This window comes from Acomys russatus, chromosome 23 (assembly GCF_903995435.1).
Source record: "Acomys russatus chromosome 23, mAcoRus1.1, whole genome shotgun sequence".
Classification (NCBI taxonomy): Eukaryota; Metazoa; Chordata; class Mammalia; order Rodentia; family Muridae; genus Acomys; species Acomys russatus.
The window spans coordinates 40,076,071-40,100,016 of NC_067159.1; the positions used below are offsets into that span (position 1 = coordinate 40,076,071).

Below are 23,946 nucleotides of genomic sequence, written 5' to 3' on the forward strand. Positions count from 1 at the left end.
CGAATACCAAGCAGTCAGTCCTGAAAACATACATATACATACCATTAGTGACCAATGAGGCGGGGTATATGAAAGGGTTTGGAGGGAAGAAAATGGAGATTGCAATTACAAAACATCAAAGCAAAACAATATCGAGAGTGCGTGTATGAATGCACACTTGGACCCCGACTCTTGAAACAACATTAACAAAAAAGCCCAGCTAGAACCTCGACACACTTCTCAGTTGCCCTTTCTCGCAGTGACTCTGAGGCAGAGGCGCTGGGGAGCTCTGCAGTAGATAAATCCTAGGGGTGCACTGACTTTGACAAAGCAAACTCCTGAGCCTGTCTTCCATCAAGTGACCTCATCTGTGACATGATATACCTTTCACATGTTTTTATAGTAATAACAAAGTTATTATATAAAAGGACGTATGTGATTTGTGACAAAAAGACAGTAAACAGTCACAGTTCTTGCAACTTTCACATTGTGATTTTATAGAAAATTTAAATTTCAAAATAATTTGTTACTTTCTGTTAGCTTCAATGCTGTACAACTCTAACTGTAATTATGACTATTTTTCTAATTTTCTAAACTATTTTAAATGTTTTCCTTTATGTTTCTACCTTACATAAATTTTTAATCAACTATTTATAGAAAATTTGATTGCTTTGAGCCCAGTGGTCACACTCCAAATTAGTGGCACCTAAGAACTGTATTTTTATGGGCAGCTGGGCTCTGGTGGCTATTAAGTCTTTCCCCTTTAGCCTCTTTTAAAATTGACCTTACTATTTATTGTGTTTGTGCTCGGAGAGGTCAAAGAACAAAGTCTTGGGAATTCTTCCTGCTCCCTTATGGGATCCAGAGATCACACTCAGGGAATCAGGCCTCCCCATAGCTCCACTACCCACCCAGCCACCTCACCAGACCCAGAGAAAGGAAGTTTTAAAACCATTTTCTATTGTCTACCTGGTAACAAGGTACTGGACTCATGGATATAGTTCTTAAAACCGTTAAAAGAGTTTCATGGAACTTTCATAGGAGCTTACTGAGTAAAGACCAGAAAACATTAAGAGATGCACGTTGTCCCCTAAAGGTCTATGGACTGTCATTTTCCTCCCTCTTTTTAAATGAATAGTTCACTGTGGCAGAACAGCAGGAATGAATGAATGAATGAACGAATGAAGTTTGTAATGAGAAACAGTTTCGAAGTCCAAGCTTCTAAGTGCAAGCATGTCACCTGAGTATTCCCTTTTTAAAATGTCTACCATCTCTCCAATGCCTCCAACTCATGTTTATTAAACAGACAGCTTCTCCATATGGCCGGTCTTCCTGATGGAATATGATAACAGTTTATAGACACAGCTTATTTTTATCCTGCAGAGAATTCTATGAGCAAGAGACAGTCTTTAGTTTATAAATGAAGAGTGACGTCTGCCCAAGTCAGACAGGGGCTAAGGTAGGGCCAAGGCTCAGAGAGAGAAAGTCTACCTTCTAGATCCTTCTTTAAACCAACTATGGACAAAGCACATGCACATTACTGCGTCCACTGTGGCATGCAGTCAGTTGCTTTACACAATCCAAAGAGGCTTCACAAATGTGTCTACGGTTATATTTTACCTTCAAGAGTTCTTTTAAGAAATAAAGGCTACCAGCACCATCTCAGAAACCAAGGCCCAGGGAGTTTTATAGCTTCAATAATAATCTTCAAAAAATAAAACCAGCTCTTCAGTTAGCTTTTCCCAAACCATTCCAACCCCAGTAAATAAACTAAATAAGGGGTCTTGGCAGTCTCTAGAAATTTTAGACGTGTCTTGTCAAGTTCAAAATAATGCTTTATCTTACAGTTTTATTTCTCAACAAGGCTTTTGTCTTGTTTTAAATAGCGAACCAAGTTTCAGAGCACGGAAAACAAAGTAACAACCTACACCTCTCGTTCACAGTCGTTTTCCCCTTAATTACTCAAACAGGCACAGCTTAAGGCTTTGACACTGTACTAATGTGCACAGCTAGATGTTCTGTGATGGGCTTGGGTTTCAGATAACCCATTTATCAGACTGTGCAGCCAAATGAATCAGGTAACATTTCTCACTTCCAGTGTCAATGCCTACTCAAAACTTGAATAAATAAATGTTGGAGGAGTGAGCCAGTGACTAACACATTTGTCTGAGCAGGCTTTTAAAAGACCTAATAGCCAGGGAACATTACACTTTTCAAGAGTGGAGTAATACGGTAGGTGGGCGACTTAGGAACGGCAGCCTATACTTCTGTGTCTGCTCCCTGCAGTTACAAAGCATGACGTCACCTATGGCATGAGCACAGGCAGCTGCTGCACATGGCTGTGATGACTAAACATGTGAAACCGCGTGTGTCAGCAAAGATTTTTGGAGGGCTAAACCTTAACACAGAGTTCAGGATGGCTCTGGAAGGAATATAATATTTCAAATGTATGACTAGACAGGTCAGTGCAAACCCACACGTCCTCTGCTCTGTGCTGGGCTGGTCAGGGGCTGCCGGTCTTGGAAATGTCTGTTAGGTATAACATCAGTGCACACTGCCACAGGAACAGCTCAATATGCCCAAAGTACCAAACTTCATGTCCAACAAAACAAGACAAATTTGAAAATATCTCAAAAATTTTTTTTTGAAAAATAATTTTAAAAGCTTGCATATTAATGCTAAGCCTGAGAATCTCGGAAATCCTCATTGAAGTTCGTGGCTCTTCTAAGATGGAGACCTCTTGATGGCTCCTGGGCCCCATTTATTATTCAATTACTGAATACCCCAACTTCAAGAGCTTTACTCAATCCTTGAATGCCTCACGTTCAAGCGCACGGCTAGTGGAAGATTCCCCAAAAGGCAGACTTTCCGAGCCAAGCAGGGGTAGCATGGAGCTGCCGGGCGGCCTGTCCTTTGGCAAAGCTGCTCACAGACACCATGCTAGGTTTTGGTCTCGGGTTTTAAATAGCAATTAAAGAAGTGGAATGAGATGCCGCGTCGTGCGATGCCCACCATATGGCTGTACAGGCAGCGAGCAGCGTAAATACCATTTACAGAGATTATCACAAGGTAAGACAGAAGGGTAGGATGAAGAATTTACACACCGCTGTCTCTTACCCAGATCTTTGCAGGCCACAATTTAAAAGAATTACACTATCACTCACTAACAAAAGAAACAAGGTGCCCCCGCTCCCACGCACTTATTCACTTCCAAGGCCTATGGTCAACAGATAGGATGCCGATCCTTAGGATACGCACACCACCATTTATAGAGCAAAAAAGGGAGTGAGGGTGGGGAAGAGCCCGACTTGATGGTTTGGAATCCACAGTTGCTCTGCTGGCCTGGCTGAGCTCTCGAAAGGCTTTGGGAGCAACAGGGAAGCTACTTTTTGGTCCCAACAGCATCTACCGACAACCGGGTTGATGCTGTAGGGACCAGGTATCCAACACAAATTTTGGACAATGACTATGGGGTGGAAATCCACTGATCTCTAAGGCGGTGTGTGACTTTACACTAACCCAGTAATCCGTGAGTGAGGCATTTACTGAATTGCTGGCTCCCTACAAATTCTCTCTATAGGGAGACTCCATCCAACATGAACAGGCAGCGGTGAGCCACACAGGACAACCTCAGAGAGTTAGACACACACACTCGACCCCCAGGCACCTGCGACAAGGGAAGAATTTTAAGAAAGGAACTTCCATTAGAATGTGTGCGGCCTATGGGCACAGGCTGTGATTTTTCTCACACAGCTAAACAAGCAAGCAAATCATAAAATCCATATGGAAGCAACAAAGACCGGATAGAGCAATCTTTTACTAAATAAACCCTCACCTTCACAATACAGGCTTCAAAGCTATAGTAACTCAAATGTCATGGTAACAGCATAAAGGAGATGCAGACACACAGAACAGGACATAATACCCAGAAACAAACCTTTGCATTTACAGACAACTAAGTATTGACAAAGGCATCAAAAACGCTGGAGCCACGGCAGTCTTCAGCAAATGGCAATGGGAAAACTATTTACAGGCAAAAGGCTCTAATTTCCTTCTATATAAAAATTTTAAAAGGGAGGAGAGCAAAGACATACATATAACATGCAAACAATGAAAACACTAGGCACACAGATAGTTTTTGTCTTTTTAAGACTCCAAGGGAGATGGGTGGAGGTGGCACTCGCCTTTAATCCCCGCACTTAGGAGGCAGCGGTAGGCCTCCGGCAGTTTGAGGCCAGCCTGGTGGTGGTAGTGAGGGCAAACACCTGGAGGTTACAGTTACTGTATATGTTTAATGAAGAACTACAGGGGAGGAGACTGAAAGCTTTAGATACAAAGTAATGATAAAAACAAAACCAAAAACGGATACATAAATTATAGCAACTAATCAGCACCTACTGTATACACTCTGAAATTCCACTTACTAGTCCATAAATATGTACAATTATGTTAATAAAATGTTTAAAGGAAATGTTAGCTGCCGATATATTATTATCCAATGTGTATCAATTTACCCCACTGAACCCTTCACAAACTCAAACAACTAGTAATTGACTAGGTTCGGGCTGTGCAAGCATGTACAGATACTAAGTGGTAGTGGATGGATTCAAACCAGCTCTCTCTTATTCATAACACAAATTAAACCTCTGTGGGGTCCCAGGCTTTTAAGGCAGCAGCTGTCACTATGAAACCAGCCCCAACCTGGTATTCAGAACTGCAGGAATTTGTCTGAGGCCCTTCACCCTTTTCTTTTTTTTATGTGTGTGTATTTCCACGCTCCTCCCACGGGTAGGAGATGGCTTGCTTCAGCTGCTGTTATTCATGTGCCTGTGGAAACACATGTTTGTGCGGCTTATGCTTGTGACTGTGTACTTTACTCAGGTGACTCTTCTTAACCTGCTGAGTATAAACTGCAGGATGCTCTGAATAAAAATGGCTATTGCATGGACTTCAGTCCATCTCAATCTCTCCCAGGTTCACACACTTAACTACAGCAGGAAACGGTTCCTAATAAAATGTTATGATCCCTTAATCCTGGCCAGAAATAATGTTGCCAACTGACCAAAAAGCAATAATTTTATAAAACAAAATGAGGAGAGAAATTACTAGTAATTGAGAAAATTCTGTAGGGATGTATTCATTGTTTAATTATTTCAAAGCTTTATTCTAAACCTTTTCCTAAAATATGTTCAGTGTACAGTTTGGAGGTGCAACCTGCAAAACAAACTCTTGGTCAAATCAACCAGTTATCAGAGGCTTACAGGGGGTTCATTAGGAATGTTTGAATGTATGCTGTTAACCCCCAAACAACAGAGGGAACACACGAATTCTCTAAGTAAGCCTGCCACATAGCCCTATGTCTGTCTGTCTGTTCTTTTTTGAGACAGAGTCTCAAATGTGGTCTATGTAAATCCAGCTGGCATCAGATTTAGTGATTCCCCTGCCTCTGCTTACCATGCACTGCCACAGTCAGCCGTGTACAACCTTGTTCTTTGGATAACACCTCTTGGAACAATCATTTCATAGAATATACTTTGAAATCTGCTTTTCAAAAGCAAACATTGACTCCACTTCAATGTTTATTATATTAAAAAATAATTTAAATGAGCACTCCTGGTCTGTATCTCAGGCAACGACTGTCCCTCAGACATCAATAAACTAACATTCCTATTGCTACTCAGCAGCACAGCCTGAAATGTAGGAAAGACACATAAGGTGAAAAAAATAAGTCATATATGAACTGTAAACCTAAACCTAAAATTATGTGACCGCAGAGCTGCGTTTCTCCTGCTTTATGCACACACACATGAGCGTACGCACTTCTGAAAATCCAGGACATAGTTTTCCATCTTTCTGCGAACCCACATAATGGATGGATATTTAACCGGCACTTAAAAATGTGTTAGGGGCTGGAGAGAGAAGCGGAGGTAAGATGATAAACGAAATGTATAAAACATCTTAATGTTTACATTTCAGCCCAGCATTAGAGTGTTTTAAAAAGTTCTGGCTCCTAAATATGGTTGTTCTAGAAGTTGGTATGAGTTTTCCCATGCACAAGAAGCTTGTGGCTTAGCCATGTGGTTGCCTGGTGTTTTCGCCCTATGACGGCATGGCACAGCACGCATGTGAGAGTTCCGTATTCAGATGTGCGGCCCGTCTTGCTGCTGTATGTAATCTAGTTGGAGGAATGATGGTCTCAACTCTGAACTACTGGTGGGAAATCTCAACGGGGCTGAGAAAGGCCACGGGTAAATCCTCTGAAAACCGTGGGAGAGTGAGCACAAGCATCCATGTGAGGGGACCTGAGCTGCTCTTCCGTGTCCCGTTTCAAACGACTCGCATGACCCCACCTGGTACCAAAGCCCAAACTAAGACTTATTTCAGCAACAGCCTCCCCCAGTGTCCCTAGGACACGCGGCAGGTTGACAATCCTCCTGACTACCCTTTGTCAAGTCCTTTTTCCCTTCACTGCTAACCCACCCCTCAGCTGGACCAGGAGTTGGAACAATGAAATGAGTGTGCCAACATGGCGACTTCACAGTTCAACCACAAATGCCATCACCTCTTACGTACATTTTTCTTTGACTCCGTTTTCTTTCTTTCTTTCTTTCTTTCTTTCTTTCTTTCTTTCTTTCTTTCTTTCTTTCTTTCTTTCTATCTGCTCCCATTAAACTCTCAAGTGATCTTTCTAAATAGAAATGCAATAATGACACTCTGCTGGCTAAACTGCTTTAAGAGAAGTTTATACTGCTGGTGGGTATGGTTGTCACATGCCTCCAATCTCAGCCTTTTAAGGCGGTCTGGGGCAAGAAAATGAAATTCTGTCTAAAAAGAAAAATACAAAAAAGGCTGGAGATGTAGCTCAGTGCTAGAGCACGTCCTCGAGTATCCAAATAGGATTTACTCACCAGTGATTCTAGAGGGAAGTGGATTGCAGACCTACTTTTCTGGAGAACCTAAGCCAGATACTTTACCTGGCATACAATCTCCTGAATCCCAACAAGCTCCCTGCCCATTCTCTCCAACACATCCAATTGCTGTTTGCCCTCAGACATCTGGGTGTACGTGTACATACTTCTTTGCCTGAGAAAACCCTTCTCCACTTTCTCTCAGCTCCTACCACCAAAGCCTTACCTCTAAGTATGACGCAACAGAATGAAATAAAAAACCCCAATCTTTATTTCCTGCTGGCATTGGGGATTAGCATATTTACAGGCACTACATGAATATGTAAGCGTTCAGTGCAGACCGTACAGTGCTAGCTTCCACAATGGCCACTGTGACTCTTGTCAGCGTATGGCTCCCTCTGGGACTTACTTTTGATTTACTGTGTCGTATGAGGGCAGAGAGCAGCCTGTTTGACTCTCCCATCACACCGGCGTGATCTTTGGCTTCACACCACTCGACCAACCGCTCCACCAGTTTAGCATTCTTTCCCAGTTGTTCAGCAGCTTCTGCTATAGGAAACAAGGCAAACCAAACCAGACTGAATCACTGACAAGCAATCAGTTGACAGGAAAGCAGGTGCAGGGAAGAAAATTATAGGTCTGGAAACAGTGCAACAGTTTTATAAAAAGCAAGTGCTGCAAATGCTCCTTGCCTGATGGGCTATTTAGCTTATTCTATAACTTTACAGGCTTTCACAGAGACTCAAGAACACATGACTTTATATTCCTGGTTAACCCTAACACTCTGTTAGTACTCTGGCGAACAGTTTTCAAAAGGCTCCAATCAATCAAGGCAGGAAGGATTAAGAAATTGAAATGCATAAAAACAAACAAACAAATAACCCAGTTCATTCCTAGAAGTGGTTTTTATTACTGTTTCTTCAAACAAAGAAATATAAAATAAATCTGTAAAAATTTGGACCATCACTGTATTAAAGCATGGTTTTTAAGACACAGCAAACACGAGTATGAAATGTCTAAACATAGAACTCCCAGGAACCAGTAATACATCAACATATATAGGACATAGTATTAATAATAATATAAAACATTTTTACTCAAAATCATTTAGCATGAGAGCTAAGTCTAAAATCAATCTCTTTTAAACTTTTGTTTTCTATTTAATTTTTACAAGTCCATAATCCCAACATCTAGAAAATCAAGTCCCTTTTAAGTTAAGGGCATTTTAAAGTAAGAACACTGCAACCACGAATGTGACTTGGAAACCATTTCTTTTACCTTGTGCATCTATTAACATTCTTAGCGTTCCCAGGAGTTTGAACTGAACTGGGGGCATTTCAGATTTAAGGAACTTCAAAACCGTCCCTGTGACCCCAGCTGATAACATCTTTGCTTTATTTACAACTGGAAAGAAAAAGAGACCACGGTTAGAATGGTGCTAACATTCTCAATAAACATTCAGTTCAACACACATCTAGCACCTACTAGCTCTCAGGCCCTATGTTACACCTTTCTACCGAGAAATGTTGGGTGAGGCCGCTGGGCATGTTGGCGTATGCCAGCAGCACAGGAGCTCAAGCTCCTCACAAACTACATGACGAATGTGGGGCCACCTTGGAATACAGCCTGTCTTGTGCCCCACCCCCCATAAACCCCATGAGATTGGGTGTGTAAATATCCTATTTACAGGGGCATAACACAAAATCATACTAGTTTTTTGAAACGCAATTTTAAAGCATTTAGTGAGGAAAATGTGTAGAACAAATCTGAAAATGCTGACATCTTACAAAACACACATGCACTGACTTTAGTGTTTTCCTTCATCACTGTACTTGACTCAACTGTACTAATAGAAATGTGATAGACATTCTTAAATGCTATCCACGTGCTATACAAATCAGATCCATCTGACCGCACCGTCATGTTGCTGTACTATTTTTCTTTGTCAGAAATTTCATTTTAGAAAGTAGAATAAAATAAGTAGATTTAAGAATCGTGTATGCCATTTTCTCTAACAGTGTCGTTCCATGGCTCAGAACTGTTGATCCAAAGATACACCAAGGCTCTTCTCAGGGGCTGGAGAGGTGGCTCAGCCGCTAAGAGCACTGGCTGCTCTTCTACATTGACCCGGGTTCAAATCCCAGCACCTACCCGGCAGCTCACAATTGCCTAAAACTTCTGATCCAGGGGTTCCGACTCTCTCTCACACACAGACAAAACACCAATGTACATAAAATAAATAAACCAAAAAATGTTTTTAAAAAGGCTATTTTCAAAAACTATGTATCTGCTCACAGGAAGAAACAAAACCAAACGGATCCTACTGCTTTAAGTAAGGATTGTTTAGGGGACTCTGCTCACTGAGGGCTCTCCTTCACCCAAAGACACTTTAGAAAGTGTAAGCACTGAGGTCACTCCTTCACCCAAAGACACTTAAGAAAGTGTAAGCACGTAATATAATGAAAGCAAGGAGCTCGTAAAAGCTGATCAATTCCTTTAGTTATCTTTTTAAAAAATATTTTTATTTTATTATTTGTGTGTGTGTGTGTGTGTGTGTGTGTGTGTGTGTGTGTGTGTGTGTGTGTGTGTGTGTGTAAGTACAGGCTACATGTGTGGGGGATGGCAGAGTCCAGAAGAAGTCAGCTGCCCCCAGAACTGTAGTTACAGGTGGTTGAGAGCTGAGAATGATGCTAGGAACTGAACTCAGGGCCTCGGGAGGAACCACAGTTGCCTTTAACCCCTGAGCCATCTCCCCGGGCTGTCTTTTAGTTACCTTAAGAGCTCAGCTTTGTACTGTCAAGAAAATATATTTAACATATGGTCTCCATTTCTGAGGGAAAAGGTTGAGTAACTTGAAGACTCTTCCTAGCCCATCCCCCCTTTGAGACAGCATCTCACACCATCGCCACGGGAGGCCTACACCTCACTGGTTATATGAGATTGGCCTCTACCAACCTCTCTGCTTCCCAAGGGCTGGGTTTCAAGGCGTGTGCCACAACAGCCGGCTCTCTCCTTTTGCTGACAGGGGTTATAGCCACACAGCTGCCTCTCGTCTTACCTGGAATGGCTAGATTCCTGAGGGCACTTAGTGCTGCGTGCTGCACAGTCACACTCCCATCTTCTTCGTGTCTGTCCAGCAAATCCATGAGCTTTTCTACAATTCCACTGTCTACCATATGAATACAATTCCCATCTACACAAAACAAAGACAGATTTCCTCCTTTATAGAATCCTGTGTAAGTATCTTACAGCACCAGGTCTTTTACACTCGCCATTGATCCATGCCACAAGCCTTATATTCTGCCAGCCTTAAGGTCATTACTAAACAGTTCTTCTAAAGAGAAGGGAGGAGAAAATGAGTCAGCCATGATAGTCTATAGGTTGAACATTCCTGAAGCAAAACCTCGAAGTCTGAAATACTCTAAGGCCTAAAATTTGGGGTACTGATGTGACCCTGTAAGTAGAAACTCTGTGACTGAATTCATGTGATCAAACAGGCTCACTTGAGATGCACTAAAAATATCACCTAAACTATTCTCAGTCTATATGCACAAAGGTATAGGAAACACATAATTGTCATGTTTCAGCCTGGGTCTTCTGGCCAAGGTATCACCTAATGTCTATAAAAATATTCCAAAATCTAAGAAAATACAAACTCTTCCGTGCTTTAGGTTTCAAGCATATTGGATTATGGGACACTCAACTTGTGTTATACATGAATAGTTCACATTGAAGCAAAATTAAAATAAAAATGCAGTCCATCCATACTTCCCAGCCATAGTAAGAGTTCTTAGATTAACTATTTAACTATCATAAGCATTAAGATTTCACAAGCTAAACGGTCCAGTGCCTTTAAAATATTATTAAACTGATACGGTACACCCATAGATTACTCATGCGTAAACATGAGTATAAAGATATAACCTAATAATCTAAGAATGCATATTCAGGTTATTAAAGTCTAAATAACGTGACTGGGAAAGGAATACACACACACACTCACTCAAGTGCACTAAACCTGAAGCATAAAGCATTCAAAATCATGACTAATATGCATACCATTCCTGGCAAAATTTGCAATTGCTAATGCCCCAGCAAGCTGCAGCTGGTTGTTATTTGAAGGAATCCAAGAAAGCACCCTTTGGAACACACTGCCTTTTCCTCCTTCAAAAAGTTTCTGCATGGATTCATCTGGAGGGAAATGAAACAACAGTTAAAGAAGAGAAATATAATTAGGAGTAAGAAACCCTTGTTCCAAGTGGATATCCAATGAGGAAACTGGACACCTCTCAAAACCTTAGGCTCATAATGAGAAAATCTTTTTGTTTTTATTTTTGTTTTTTGAGACAAGGTTTCTCTGGGTAGCCTTGGCTGTCTTGGACTCACTTTGTAGACCAGGCTGGCCTCGAACTCACAGCGATCCGCCTGCCTCTGCCTCCCAAGTGCTGGGATTAAAGGCGTGCACCACCACGCACGGCTGAGAAAATCTTATACCAAGTTACTAATAGAAATTAGACCCTAAATTCTGTGAATTGTGTAGCTCAAGTTTTCAAGAACCATCCAGCTTTTAGCACTCTGGTGTCATTTCTGTCTCTTCTGTATGACAGGTCTTCAAATACTGGAAGGCAGAGAGCAAAGACTTAACTTCTTCTTGAGTTTGTCATTTCTTGTTCTACTCACAGTGTGTATATATATATATATTTCAAAACCATCACAACATCAGTAAACTAGATAGGAAATATGAAGTCATCTAGTGTAGTGTTTACAATAGTCTAAAGAAGCTGATGGCAGAAGTTAAGACTCACCTCCAAGAAGCAATAAAACCATTAGATCGGAAGCAGTTTTAAGCTCAGCAACGTCATCCTCTTTGTCACTGTCCACCTTCTGTTGAACAATCTCTAGCAGACACTCCACCAAGCCTGCTTCAACCAGCTGCAGTTTAATAGCATCTAAAGAGCAATGTGAACACGGTCAGAAGCTTTGATGATACTGGCTCTGGGGTAAGTGATCTGCCACAAAGAACTTTAACTAGCGTAGTTTAAGCTTAGTTAATGCACAATTTAGATAAAGAACAACAGCAAAAACCCAAACTTCCAACACTAGAGCTTCAAGCTCAAGTATCTGATGGTCCAGCTTGATTACACAATACTCCCTTCATTTTTCTATTTGAAATTATTTATCCTCTCAAAATGTCTTATAGCATACAAATAAACCAGGTCTTTCTTAGCTCCAACAGCAACCAATATCAGTATTTCATGATGATGTTAGAAAGCACTAGGATATTATATATACATATGTCTATATACACATAGATACTTGTTATGTAGAGTTAAAATACATCTACTATAGGTTTTGAGTAAGACGGTATCTTCATAGGTACATGGTAGTTTTTACAGTAAATTCTATTTCCTGATACATTTTAAAAATGTTCATAATACAGCTGAAAAGGAAAAAAATTAAGTCCTCTCATGGTTTATCAATAAATATGTTATTTCATAAAAAAAAAAAAGAATTTATGTAGTAGCTTCATTTAAAAAACCTGAATGCAATAGTAACTTTACCCTTACACTAAATCTTAGTGTTATTCTATTAATTATACCACTTATGTTCTTGAGAGTTTTATATTTGTAGCCATATCAACTCCTCTTGTCAAAAAATTTAATTTGTATTGTTTGAGTTGGGGTTTACTTTAGTCATTGGTTCCCATAAGCTGTATGTGTGTCACACACAGCAATGGTACTTTCAATTTGTCATGTGAAAGAGTTTAAAATATAAATACACTTAATATTTACTCTTTTAGGTAATTAGCATAGAAAATTTTAACTTTTTATAGTTAGCAGGATTATTAACTTCCTTTGAATATCTTTACATATATAAAATGCACCTGTACCGGGCCAAACTTAAAGTAGGACATTTCCTTGGTTACAAAACAGGAAAACGAGAGATGTCCAGACATTATTGAAAACTATGATTACAAAAAAAAAAGTCTTAGAAATTCTAAAGCCTTGAACGATACAGATACAAAGTTATAATTACTCTTTTTGTATAGCAAAAAAAGAAAAAAAAACATAGAATGAAAATAATTAATACAAAAACAAGGTTTCAAAGGTCTATCACTCTGTCCCCAGCTGTTATTCAGCAGAATTAGGTGGATGAGAAAACAATAAATACAAACACTGCTATATGGAAATTCTGTAAGGAGGTTACAGTAATTCTTTGACTTAACACTTGAAGATCAGGGTAACATTTTCATCTATAGAACTAGTGCATGAGATGAAAAAGAAGTTTCTTCCTGGAGTAAAGTTTAAGTCATTTAGAATATGTAAGATATGCCAAGATGAGAGTTTACAGATCTTTCTTTTTACAGTTTGACTGTAATCACAGATTTAGAAACCTTAAATTGCCTTAGTTAAGATGAGCCAGACATTTTTGGCAAAGCCAGACATTCTAGCACAGATTTCAACACCATTCCACAAAGGACTATCTTTATCACTTGTTTGAATGCATATGCATGAGTGCATAAGGTGTGTCACATATACATATTAAATAACCTGCAGCACACTAAATAAACAAAACAAGGCTGGTTATGTTTTGGCTGATGCTTCATCTGGCCTCGCTGAAGTAGGGCAGCAGCGCTGTCAAGCTGCTGCACAAAGTGAGGGCAGTGTCTTCCCCCTGTAGTTAATGCTGGAAACCCTCACAGACACTTCCAGAGGCAAGCTTTAACCTCCGGAACTTTCCAGCCCACGCCACAATCTGGCAGTTAAGGTCACCTATCATAGAGCCTTTTTGTAAAGCCAAAGAAAAGCCAGACTTACAGAAAAATGCATTATTAGACATAAGTAGTTATGTAAAAGACAATTACTCTTTATTACCTAAATCAACAAATTGTCAATGATTCAAGAAGTCCCCTATATATTTCTTTCTGATCACAAGCCCCTCCCCTTTGTATCTCAAGTTTATAACCTTGGTTGTTATGATAAATCATTCCCATCTTTTATTATTTCACCAAATCAATAACCATTCCTAAAAAGTACTGAGCTACATCAGCTCTAACTTACTTTTAATTTAACTTTATGTAACTAAAAGATGTATTTCTAGTGGGTCCCCCGCCCCCATTTTCTTTTACATTGAGAAGTTCCTTGAGAGGGGAGGGGAAGGGGGGAAGGAAGGAGGGGGGAGAATGGAGAAAAGTGTATGCCCATGTAGAGATCAGAAGACAGCTTGCAGGAACTTGTTCTCTAGTCATCCTATGTGGCTTTGGGGACTGGACTCAGGATTTCAGGCTTGGTGTAAGAACAGCCTCCTATATTTAAAGATAAACTTTCTAGCTTTAAATAGCAAATTGAAACCAGTACCTTATCTAAAGCCAATTTAAAAATTTACGTAGAGTTGGGTATAGTGGTACATGTCTTTAACCCCAGCACTGGGAAGGCAAAGTTTAGGGATAGCCTGGCCTACAAAGCAAGTTCTAGGACATGCAGAGATAGATAACAGAAAGACCCTGTCTCAATGGGGAAAAGTGCAATGGGAAAGTGCCTCCAACTGTATTTTCCCTTGCTCCCAGTGCTGTTTAGTAAAAAGTTTATCTTTGTATTCTTTAGTATATTTTAAATTATGTGCGTATGCACGTCCCTTTAAAAGTCTTTTTGAGGCAGGGCCTCTGTGGTGGCCTTGACGGTCTAAAAACCGCGCTAGGTCTCCTACACTGGCTGTGAACTTGGTATCTTTTGCAAATTTAGATCTTCTCTGCCAACGTGTCTTTAAATGCTGCCTTTGCACTATTTCTAAACATCTACCCTCTTTTGGTAAACGTAAAACAACAAATGATCAATCTTCTTCTGTGTAACTGTTTCTCCTTTTCTTTAGACTTCATTCAGGCTTTCCTTTCTGCCCACAGGTTCCCTAATTCAACTATATCTAACTGGCTGTTAGACTTGCCACCAAGCACTTAATTCTCTTTGGAGATTTCAATTTGGGAATTTCTATTTGTTTATTTTTAAGTCTGCTGTTGCATTTTTCTTATTTAAAACTTTCACTGTGATTTTTTTTTCCTTAAAGATTGTTTTCATCTCTCTGAACATAGTAAGTGACCTGTTTACATCTTTTGTGTGTGCATGTGGTTTTGAGTGTGGGTGCTCATGGTGCAAACGTGGAGGTCAGAGGCCAACCTTGTGTTGGTCCTCACCTTTGCCTTATTTAAGACAGTGGGCACACCAGCCTGTTGAGGCAGGGGGTGGAGGTGTGGAGTGAAGGGATGGGGGGAATGCGGAAATGGGGGGTGGCGGAGGGGGGGAAGTCTGCTGCTTTGTATTCTGATGCAAATTACTGGCCCCCCCAAGACATGACTTTGTTATGTAAACCTTCCTCTACTTAAAGTTGATTGGTTGATAACAATGCTGTGGCAGAAGAGAGAGGCGGAGTCTGAGGTTCACAGGCCTGGGGCCAGGGGATCACGGGGAAGGGACAGGTATAGGAGGAGGAAGAAAGAAGTTGCTAATAGTGTGGAGAGAAGCACATGGCCGGATGGGGTGGATGGAGGAAAGCAGCGCGGATGAAGGACATTAGCGAGTAGTTTGGATTATGGATGAGGAGGAGCCCAGATAGAAATGATTAAAGCAGATGGCCTGGGATGGGGGCTGGGAAGTAATCAGGATAGTTTAGAGGGTTAATCTGCGCCGTCCCAGGTAAAATGAAGCTATTCTAAAATACAACAGGTTTCCGTGTCTTTATTGATTATGATAGTGGGTTACATAATACTGCTGAAATAATTATAGGCTGATTTTATAACAGACCTCATTAGATATTTTATAATTTCTACAACACCAGGCCCCTGCCTTCCGTTTTGCTCCACATGCAGTGGGATTATGAGGGGTCTGGGGATTTGAACTTAGGTCCTCACACACTTGCCTAACAAGCACTTTACTCAGCACATACAACCTTACTAACTCCCAGTATCCCTATTGTAAATCATTAGGCAATAATTTGAGTAGCTGAAGATTTTATGCTGTTTGTATGTTCTTAAAGATTTAGTGTGTTGCCTTGTCAGTGTGTGTCTCTGCAGGCAGTAGATGGCAGATCTGAAAAATCCTTTCTACAGTTGGTTTGTTTCCTGACAGATACACTCTTATCTTTTTGGGTGCATCTCTTAAGATGTTTTTTGCCCGAAGAAGGTGTGATCCATCAATATCCTCATTGTTGACAGGCCTAGAAATCCTAGCTGCTGTCCGCTTGTGTTTTTATGGGGGTTCATAAGCAGAGTTCAAACTCTTTACCTCATTTGTCTTCTTAAAATTCTTTGTGTGTCTGTGTATGACAATGCAGGTTGAGAGGCCAGACGTCAACATTGGGGTCATCCTTATCTATCTCTTACCCTATTTTTTTGAGAAGGATGGCTCACTAAACCTGATTTTCACCAACTGGCCAGGCTGGCTTGGATGCTGGGACTCAGCATCCAAAGGCCTGTCTGTTTCCACCTCTCCCCACCCCCACACTTGACTTTACATGGGGTTTAGGACCCATGCTCGAGTGGCAAAGACTTTATCCACTGAACCACCTTCCTAGCCTTCATTTGTCTTCTACATTAGAGCAAAAATAACCACAGAAGCATCTTTGATAAGACTTTAAAATAAAATAAAATAAAACAAACAAACAAACAAACAAACAAAAAAACACTTTAAAATCAAACTTGGAAAGTAGCTTCTCCAAATATAGATACAGCCGTGGAACAGATAATACAGCTGAAGTTTTAGAGATACAAAAATCAAATGTACCAACATTAACAGCACAAAGAAGGGCTCTGAATTAAGAGCTGGCATTAAAGAGCCTGAAAACCTCTCTAATGACCAAACATCAAAAGGCGTTTTTTTCTCACCATTTTCTGCCAATGGAGCTAGAACTTCAAAAACCATTTCTCTTTTATCATGTTCTATTTGTTTCTTGAATAGTTTTACCAGCTCTTCAGCAATGTTCGTACTGGCAAACTGCTCTTTACTTGACTCTGAAAAATAAGAGACCAATTTAGAGTAAGCAAACAATATTAAACCCAGAGTTTTTGTCTGCTATGATTTCTGATACTCAGTCATTTTTGCTCTTTTACTGAACACAAATGTTCTTCATACACAGGGAACCATCAAACTGGCCTTTAATGTCCTTGAAAAAGAAAATGTCTGAAACTTTATAGAGAAAATGTTCTGACCCAGTTACATTTGAGGCCATAAAAAATGTTCACTGGTGTAGCATATAGTCGCTATGGCAACGATAAAATTACTAAGTCATAAATTTATAGTTTCAAGGCTTTCATGCAAAGAAGGAAATTGTTCATAACAAATTATATTCTACATTGCTGAATAAAAGATGACAGCATTGCATCTTTAGTGCCACATAGCTGAGATGCTTCTGTGCTGGTTCTCATAGGGCTACTGTATTTTTGTCATTTGTGTCTGTACTGTTGAATATTAAACTTAAGGCCTGATCATGTACTAAGAAACAAGCCCCCAGATACTATTTAAAGGCCAATTCATCCGGTCCTCTTCAGCACGTCTAACCTCTTTTTCTCTAAAAATTCACTCTCAACCAGCATTTAGGTGCCCACACTTACCACATAAAGCACATCATATTTAGACTGCCTCCACTTTTTTTTGACTTACACAAGGCAGATGCAACCTTGAACACTTATTACTTTGTGTCATGAGGCCACCTATGTGTACACATGTTTCTGTAACTCCCTCTTCCCCGCTCTGCTCAAAGAGTAAAATGGAGTCAATGCAGACACATCCTCCCATTCAACTTTCTCAATCCTGACAAGTTTCAGGGCTCCTGGGGCCCAGTGAGAACGCGGGCGACAAGATCAAGCTGGCTGCTTACCTTGCTTCCTAGGAAGTCATGGAGAAGTTCTGCAAAGTCCTCAAGTTAAAGCATTTACAAGATTTAGAAATACAACCACGGAAAGACTGAAATTTGTCCTCTGCAAGCAAGTACAATTACAGGTGCTTGCACACACCAGCCTATCAATGATGACTGTCGTTTCTTTACGTGGAACTCACTTGTTCTTAAGGTCAGGTGACATAAACCTCAGCCTTTGCTTTCTTTAATGTACTCTCTTAAGCTTTCAAACAGAAGGGGCCTTCCATAGCATGAAGGACAACTGTTGTAGAACTTACTCTTTAGTGCACCATTGTCCCATAGAAACAGGTAAAATTCATTCTTTTATTTTACTCATTAGCTTCAAATTACTCACTATGAAATCAACACAAAATATTGGCAAAACATCTATTTTCATACCATCATTCCAATCCATTGTGCCTTTTGTACTTCCATCACATTCCCAATTTAGACCACTCATATTCCATGTTCACAACCACATGTGGCTGGTGGCTATGCTGTTACAGTGGAGTTCTAGTAATGTGATGTGAAGGATGGAACTAAAGGGAAGTCACCTGGGATTGGAAACATCCTCTTTATGCTTTGATACAAAGACTGACAGTACGAGATTGTAACATGATTTCTACAGTTATACTGAGTGTAAACTCCTATGACCCATTTCATTTTATTAAAGGAAAATAACATTTTTGAACACTAACCAGATGCTCTTTGCTTCTTTCTTACTTAAAACAAAAACAAAAACAAAAACAAAAACAAAACTAAGTATTAACCGTCCTAGCATTTTAAAAAAGCTGAGGAGAAGCCGGGCATGGTGGTGCACACCTTTAATTCCAGCACTCAGGAAGCAGAGGCAGGACATTTCTCTGGGTTTGAGGCCAGCCTGGTCTACAAAGAGAGTTCAGGACAGCTAAGGCTACACAGAAGAACCCTGTCTCTAAAATCTGAAACAACAACAACAACAACAACAACAACACGGGGGAGAAGCATACTAGGAAATAATCCACTCTGTAGTGATGCTTTTGAACTGGGTGTGGTGTTCCACACCTAGAATCCCTGCACTTGAGAGAAAGAAAGGGGCGGGGCAAGCAGATCTCTTGTGAAAATGGGGCCAGCCTGGGTTATTTACTGAGTTTTAGGCCAGCCAAGCTATATAGTAAGAGGCGGAGAGGAGAGGGAGAGGGAGAGTGGGGAGGGGGAGAGATGAGGGGAAAGAGAATATGAATGAATATTTCCAGGGCAGATAAGATGGCTCTGAAGGTAAAAGCATTTTCTACGCAAACCTAATGACACCTGGAACCCACAGTGAAGAGACTTACCAAAGTTGCCATCAGATCTCCACAGACAGACAGACACACCTTTATTATTTTAAGTTTCCAGTCAAACTGAAGTACTAAAAGGTTTCAATTGTAGAATGCAAGGAACACAAACTTTAAAAAAAAAATCAGTAATAAAGCCTAGGTGCCTTTTGTTTCTTTATAAAATGGAAGATAATAAATATATTTATGCTTTAACTAGCACATTAGGGCAAAACAATGACTTTTCTGTAAACATAATTAATTATAAACATGGCTGTGTGAATGATTCATCCTACGAGTTGGAAGGGCAAGCAAGACAGAGAGGAGGAAATACAGCAGACAGAGAATACACAGAGCAGAGAGAGAGAAGGAATACAGGAGACAGAGAACACACGAAACAGACAGAGGGGTAGGGCAGAGGCAGTCCGTCCATTTTGTTATGACAAAGAGAGGTCTGCAGCATTGGTCTTGTTCTACTTGCCGCCTTCTTTTCAAAGCTCTCTTGAATTTTGCTCCATAGTGCTCTTATAAGTACACGGAGCTGTAAGACGGCTCAGTGGGCAAAGGCACCAGCTGCCAAGCCTGGCAACCTGAGTTCAATCCCAGGAACCCACATGGCAAAAGGACTGAAACAGTTCTTACAAGGGATCCTCTGACTTCCATAAGCATGCTGTGCTGCGCGTGCGCGCATACACACACACACACACACACACACACACACACACACACACACACACACAATTAACCTTAAAAGCATTAACAAACTAAAGTATTTCCTTGTCTTTTTACAAAATCCCTAAATGTGACTGTGTGTGTGTGTGTGTGTGTGTATAAAGCCACAGGCCTCTTGTCAAGTCTTACAAGGGCTCTACTGGGCTATATACTCGAAGTTCCTAAGACTTAAATCCTAATACATAATTACAGAAGCAAAACAGTTATGATTGTAAACAAAATTAATAAAAAGACCTAACTGAATGTTTTTTAATCACTGAAGAAAGTATCTTGAATAACTACAATAATTTAAGTGGATCCCAGGTTCCTAAAGAAACGGCCACTGTAAGAGCATTAGAAAGTTAATGACGCTGTGACTTGTGGTGTAGACTTACCGAGTTCAGCTAAATTCCCAAATGCAACAAGACACATTTCTGTAAGAGCTGCATTATGGCAGTGGATGCCCAGTAATTTCACTAACGTTGGGATAACACCCATATTGATAAGCTGAGCTTGAAGGGAATCTGTGGAGACAGAAAGAGAAAGTGGGAAGAAGTGCTTGATTATCAACACACAGCATCTGTTACCTCTCTAACTCGGTTCTTTTGGAACTACGGTGAAGGCAAATGAAGCCCACTGTGTGACAGCTTGCTTGTGACTTTAGTAGCCCACCGTGTGATGGCTTGGTGTGACTTTAGTGGCTGAGCCACCTCCAGCCCAAGTATACTCACTTCATTGACATGAATATTTAAATCATAGTAGTTCAAAAGACCTGAGTTTTTGAACTTTTCAATGATTAACAGGAATTCAGAAATGAAATAATTTAAAAAATATTATCAAATCATCATTCTTTCCTTCTAAATGAGGTCTTTATAACCTTTGATGATCAGTCTTCTAAGGTATATAAATAATTAAACACACCACTGGTTTTAAATGCAAGGGTTAGAAACATCTGTGTAACAGCAACTCACAGAATATATGGAAAGCCTAAAAAAAAAAAAAAACCAAAACAAAACAAACCTTAGCTTGGAAGCTTTGAGACCACGAAAGAAGAGAAGAATCTTTAAATTACAGTTCGTTCATAATGAGAAAAAACCCGGAAGTATATTAACAAATAAAGTGACTGGTTCTGAGTATTTGCAAGCATAGTGTTCTGCAATGGCTGGTAGGAAGGAATGCAGTTTTAACAAGGGGGAGAAGAGTCACCTAAAGCATGTTTTTATCAGTTTTACTTCATTATAGAGACAGGTCATCTCAGCAAGACAGATGCCTTGAGGGGAGAGGAGGACGAAGTCAGCACTGTCATTGCTTGTTTTTATTTTCTAAGTAACTAGTTAGCTTTAAGCCAACAAACATACCTAGCATCTCCACCATGTTTCTTGATGGACAGTGATAATAAAATATCTGTCACAGGGTGGAAGGTAAATTAACCAAAATGAAAATGGCATATCCACGCGCTTACATGAAGCACTACTGTTGATAACGGGTTTATCTGAAGACAGGAGTGCTCTTTCCAAGGCTTTTTCCTCCCCAACTTTAAAATGACAGGCTACTTAAAAGCTAATCTTAAGAATCTTTATAAAGTTATCTACCTAGGATATAAAGATAAAATCGTTTCTTACAATTTTCTTTTTATTGCACAAATCCCTTGGTAGCTATGGAGCCCCCACCCCACCCCACCCCCACCCCTTTGAGACAAGGTTTGTCTGTGTAGCCTTGGCTGTCCTAGAAAGGGGCCTATTACCCAAACAAGAATAGAAGGAAGATACAAGAAAATGGGAGGGCTGTATTTACAGTCCAAACAGTCTAATTAAGCTTCCCGAAACTGGCAGTGGAAACGAAGGAGGCAAAGTTTATTCAATGAGAATTTGATTTTATACCTTTTATGCAAAAACGTTCCTGAATACACCACGAAGCATTTCAGTGAGTGATTCTCAATACCTACAGGCAGCACACGCATGTGACAGGGTACAGTGCGGTGTGTTGTGAACTGAATACGTCCAAGGGTACTATTCAGAATGACCATGCACCAGGAGCCTGCCCAAGTTCGTATTACTCTGGTCACTTACCAGCAGTGTCTGTACAGCTAGACCCGCCCAGTGTACCTTTGCCCTTCAGCAGCAATATTTACCCATCCTCACTGCCTCGTCACATACTGCAGAGCCGCTGAATTCTAAGTCTCAGGTACATAAGCGTGAGCACTAGCGCATGCATTGAGTGAGTCAAACTCTGCTCTCTGTCTGCTCATGGAAGCATCACACACCCTCTCAGTACTGTCAGTGAGTGTGGTAAGTACCCAGCAGTGCAGGGGCACCAGGGGAACAGCATCTTATGAGTAAGGTAACTCAGCAGGACGATGCTGCTCAGAAGAGCAGGCCCGTCACACTCTCCTAACTTGGCATCTCTGTCACTCCTTGGACTACTTTTAAAATGTCATAAATTTGGGTTTCAGGATAAAGAAGAAGGAAAAAAATTAAAGTAGAGCTTTAAAATGTCTTTAAAATACAAACTGCACTAGTAGCATCTGAATTATAGCAGATTATTAAGAAGAAGAGTAGCATAGCCAAATGGTGTGAGTCACTGTAATTTGCAAAAATTGCTTCTTTCTGAGGACATGTGGAAAAACTCTTTTTTTTTTTTTTTTTTTTGGAAAAACTCTTCAGGAGCCAAATTAATTATATTCTCACCTATAACACACCTACCACACACAAGAGAAAATGTACAGCCATCCGACTGGACATACTCATCTGGACCAATTGGGTGTATTCTTTTATATCTACTTCTCTGATGGTAACTGAGCAATAATTGTACTAGGATGACTCTAAAATTTGCTTACAGAGTATATAAATTCCCCTTGGATATTGAAGACCCAGAGGATAAAAAAAAAAAAAAAAAAAAAAAAATGAACTTAAATAAGCAGGTGCACACGCTGACTTTATGGACAGAGGTGTCCTAGGTAGGACTATTCTCTAAGCGGAATTGTTGAGATCCTTCCAGGAAATTTACCAAAGGAAATTTTTCTTATAAAAGTACCAGGTTTTGTTTTTTTTTTCCCTCAATATGGTGACATGTGTCTTGATGGTGTAAAAAGAATGACTGGTAAAAACCCTGGCGCTCTGGCTGAACCTAGGCAATGACACACACACACACACAATATATATATATATATATACACACATATATATATCTTCTATATTCTTTCTGCTTACAATAGTTACAGTAAAAATGCTGTTTTTCTCAGCAACATTATTTTGAGAATACTTTTCATAGATTGTTCATGTTGACATATAATGGGCTTATCACTTTAAAATGTTACAAAAATACTTAAAATTTGAATTTCTGTCACTATAAGCACTGCTAGTAATAACTTATACACAAAATATTCTTTAAGATCTTTCATTTTTTTTTAGGAGTCTAAGACATATAAGAGTCATTGTCAAAGAATCACCCACTTGTGTTTTAAGAGTTGGAAGTGTGGGGAAGAAACCATGGAAAATATTCTGAATTTTAAAGAAGTACTTGGTAGATGTAATAAATATGGGTGTATGTGGGGAAACCACAGCAACATGTGATAACCACAGAAAATGTGATAACCAGGAATGCATTCTAGCTATTTTGAAAGAAATTACCTTTAAAAAGCATTTTACTTTCTCATCTTATTTATCTGAATAGGCTCTACTACTTGAGCCTAGGAGAATATTCCAGAACTGGTTTGTTTCAGTCCTAAGTAGCTATGTATGCTACCGTAGGGCTCTCATTTGTGTGGGATTTTCTTACTAATTGAGACAAACCACCTGGTGACTGGCATGTTGTTTGTTTGTCCAAAGAAAGCCTGTGAATGTCCTTCAACAAACAGCAGCTGACATCCATGCTGTCATACGTATAATCAGGAGCAAGACTTTTTAAAGACCAACAGGAAGGCATGTGTGTAACTCACATTTTCTGGACACACTCAAGAGTTCGTGAAACAGGAACAAGACTACGTATGACTATGACATCTGCATCCCTCGACAAACCCCGACAATTCCGGATGAGCTTTTTCGGAGGTTCTACAAACACGGAAACTCACACAACGCAACCTGGGCCCACACACAGCACACAAGCACTTGTGAGACAGTCTTTGGACAGCACAATGTCTGTCGTTAAGTGTCTGAGGACTTTCTGCAACT

General features: G+C 40.1%; 1 protein-coding gene across 4 annotated transcripts in view; it reads right to left on the minus strand.

The window, feature by feature from the left end:
* Rap1gds1 (Rap1 GTPase-GDP dissociation stimulator 1) overlaps positions 1-23,946 on the minus strand; it is a 138,423-nt gene that overhangs the window by 7,912 nt on the left and 106,565 nt on the right. For 2 of the 4 annotated variants that reach the window (XM_051165984.1, XM_051165982.1), the window contains 7 exons: positions 20,173-20,301; positions 16,762-16,887; positions 11,693-11,836; positions 10,947-11,078; positions 9,946-10,080; positions 8,166-8,291; positions 7,297-7,433 (listed from right to left, as the gene is read on the minus strand). In XM_051165984.1, coding sequence (XP_051021941.1) covers positions 7,297-7,433; positions 8,166-8,291; positions 9,946-10,080; positions 10,947-11,078; positions 11,693-11,836; positions 16,762-16,887; positions 20,173-20,301 — 929 coding nt within the window. Of the gene's footprint in view, positions 1-7,296; positions 7,437-8,165; positions 8,292-9,945; positions 10,081-10,946; positions 11,079-11,692; positions 11,837-16,761; positions 16,888-20,172; positions 20,302-23,946 lie in introns of all 4 variants that reach the window. The other 2 variants (XM_051165983.1, XM_051165981.1) reach the window with 1 other exon arrangement.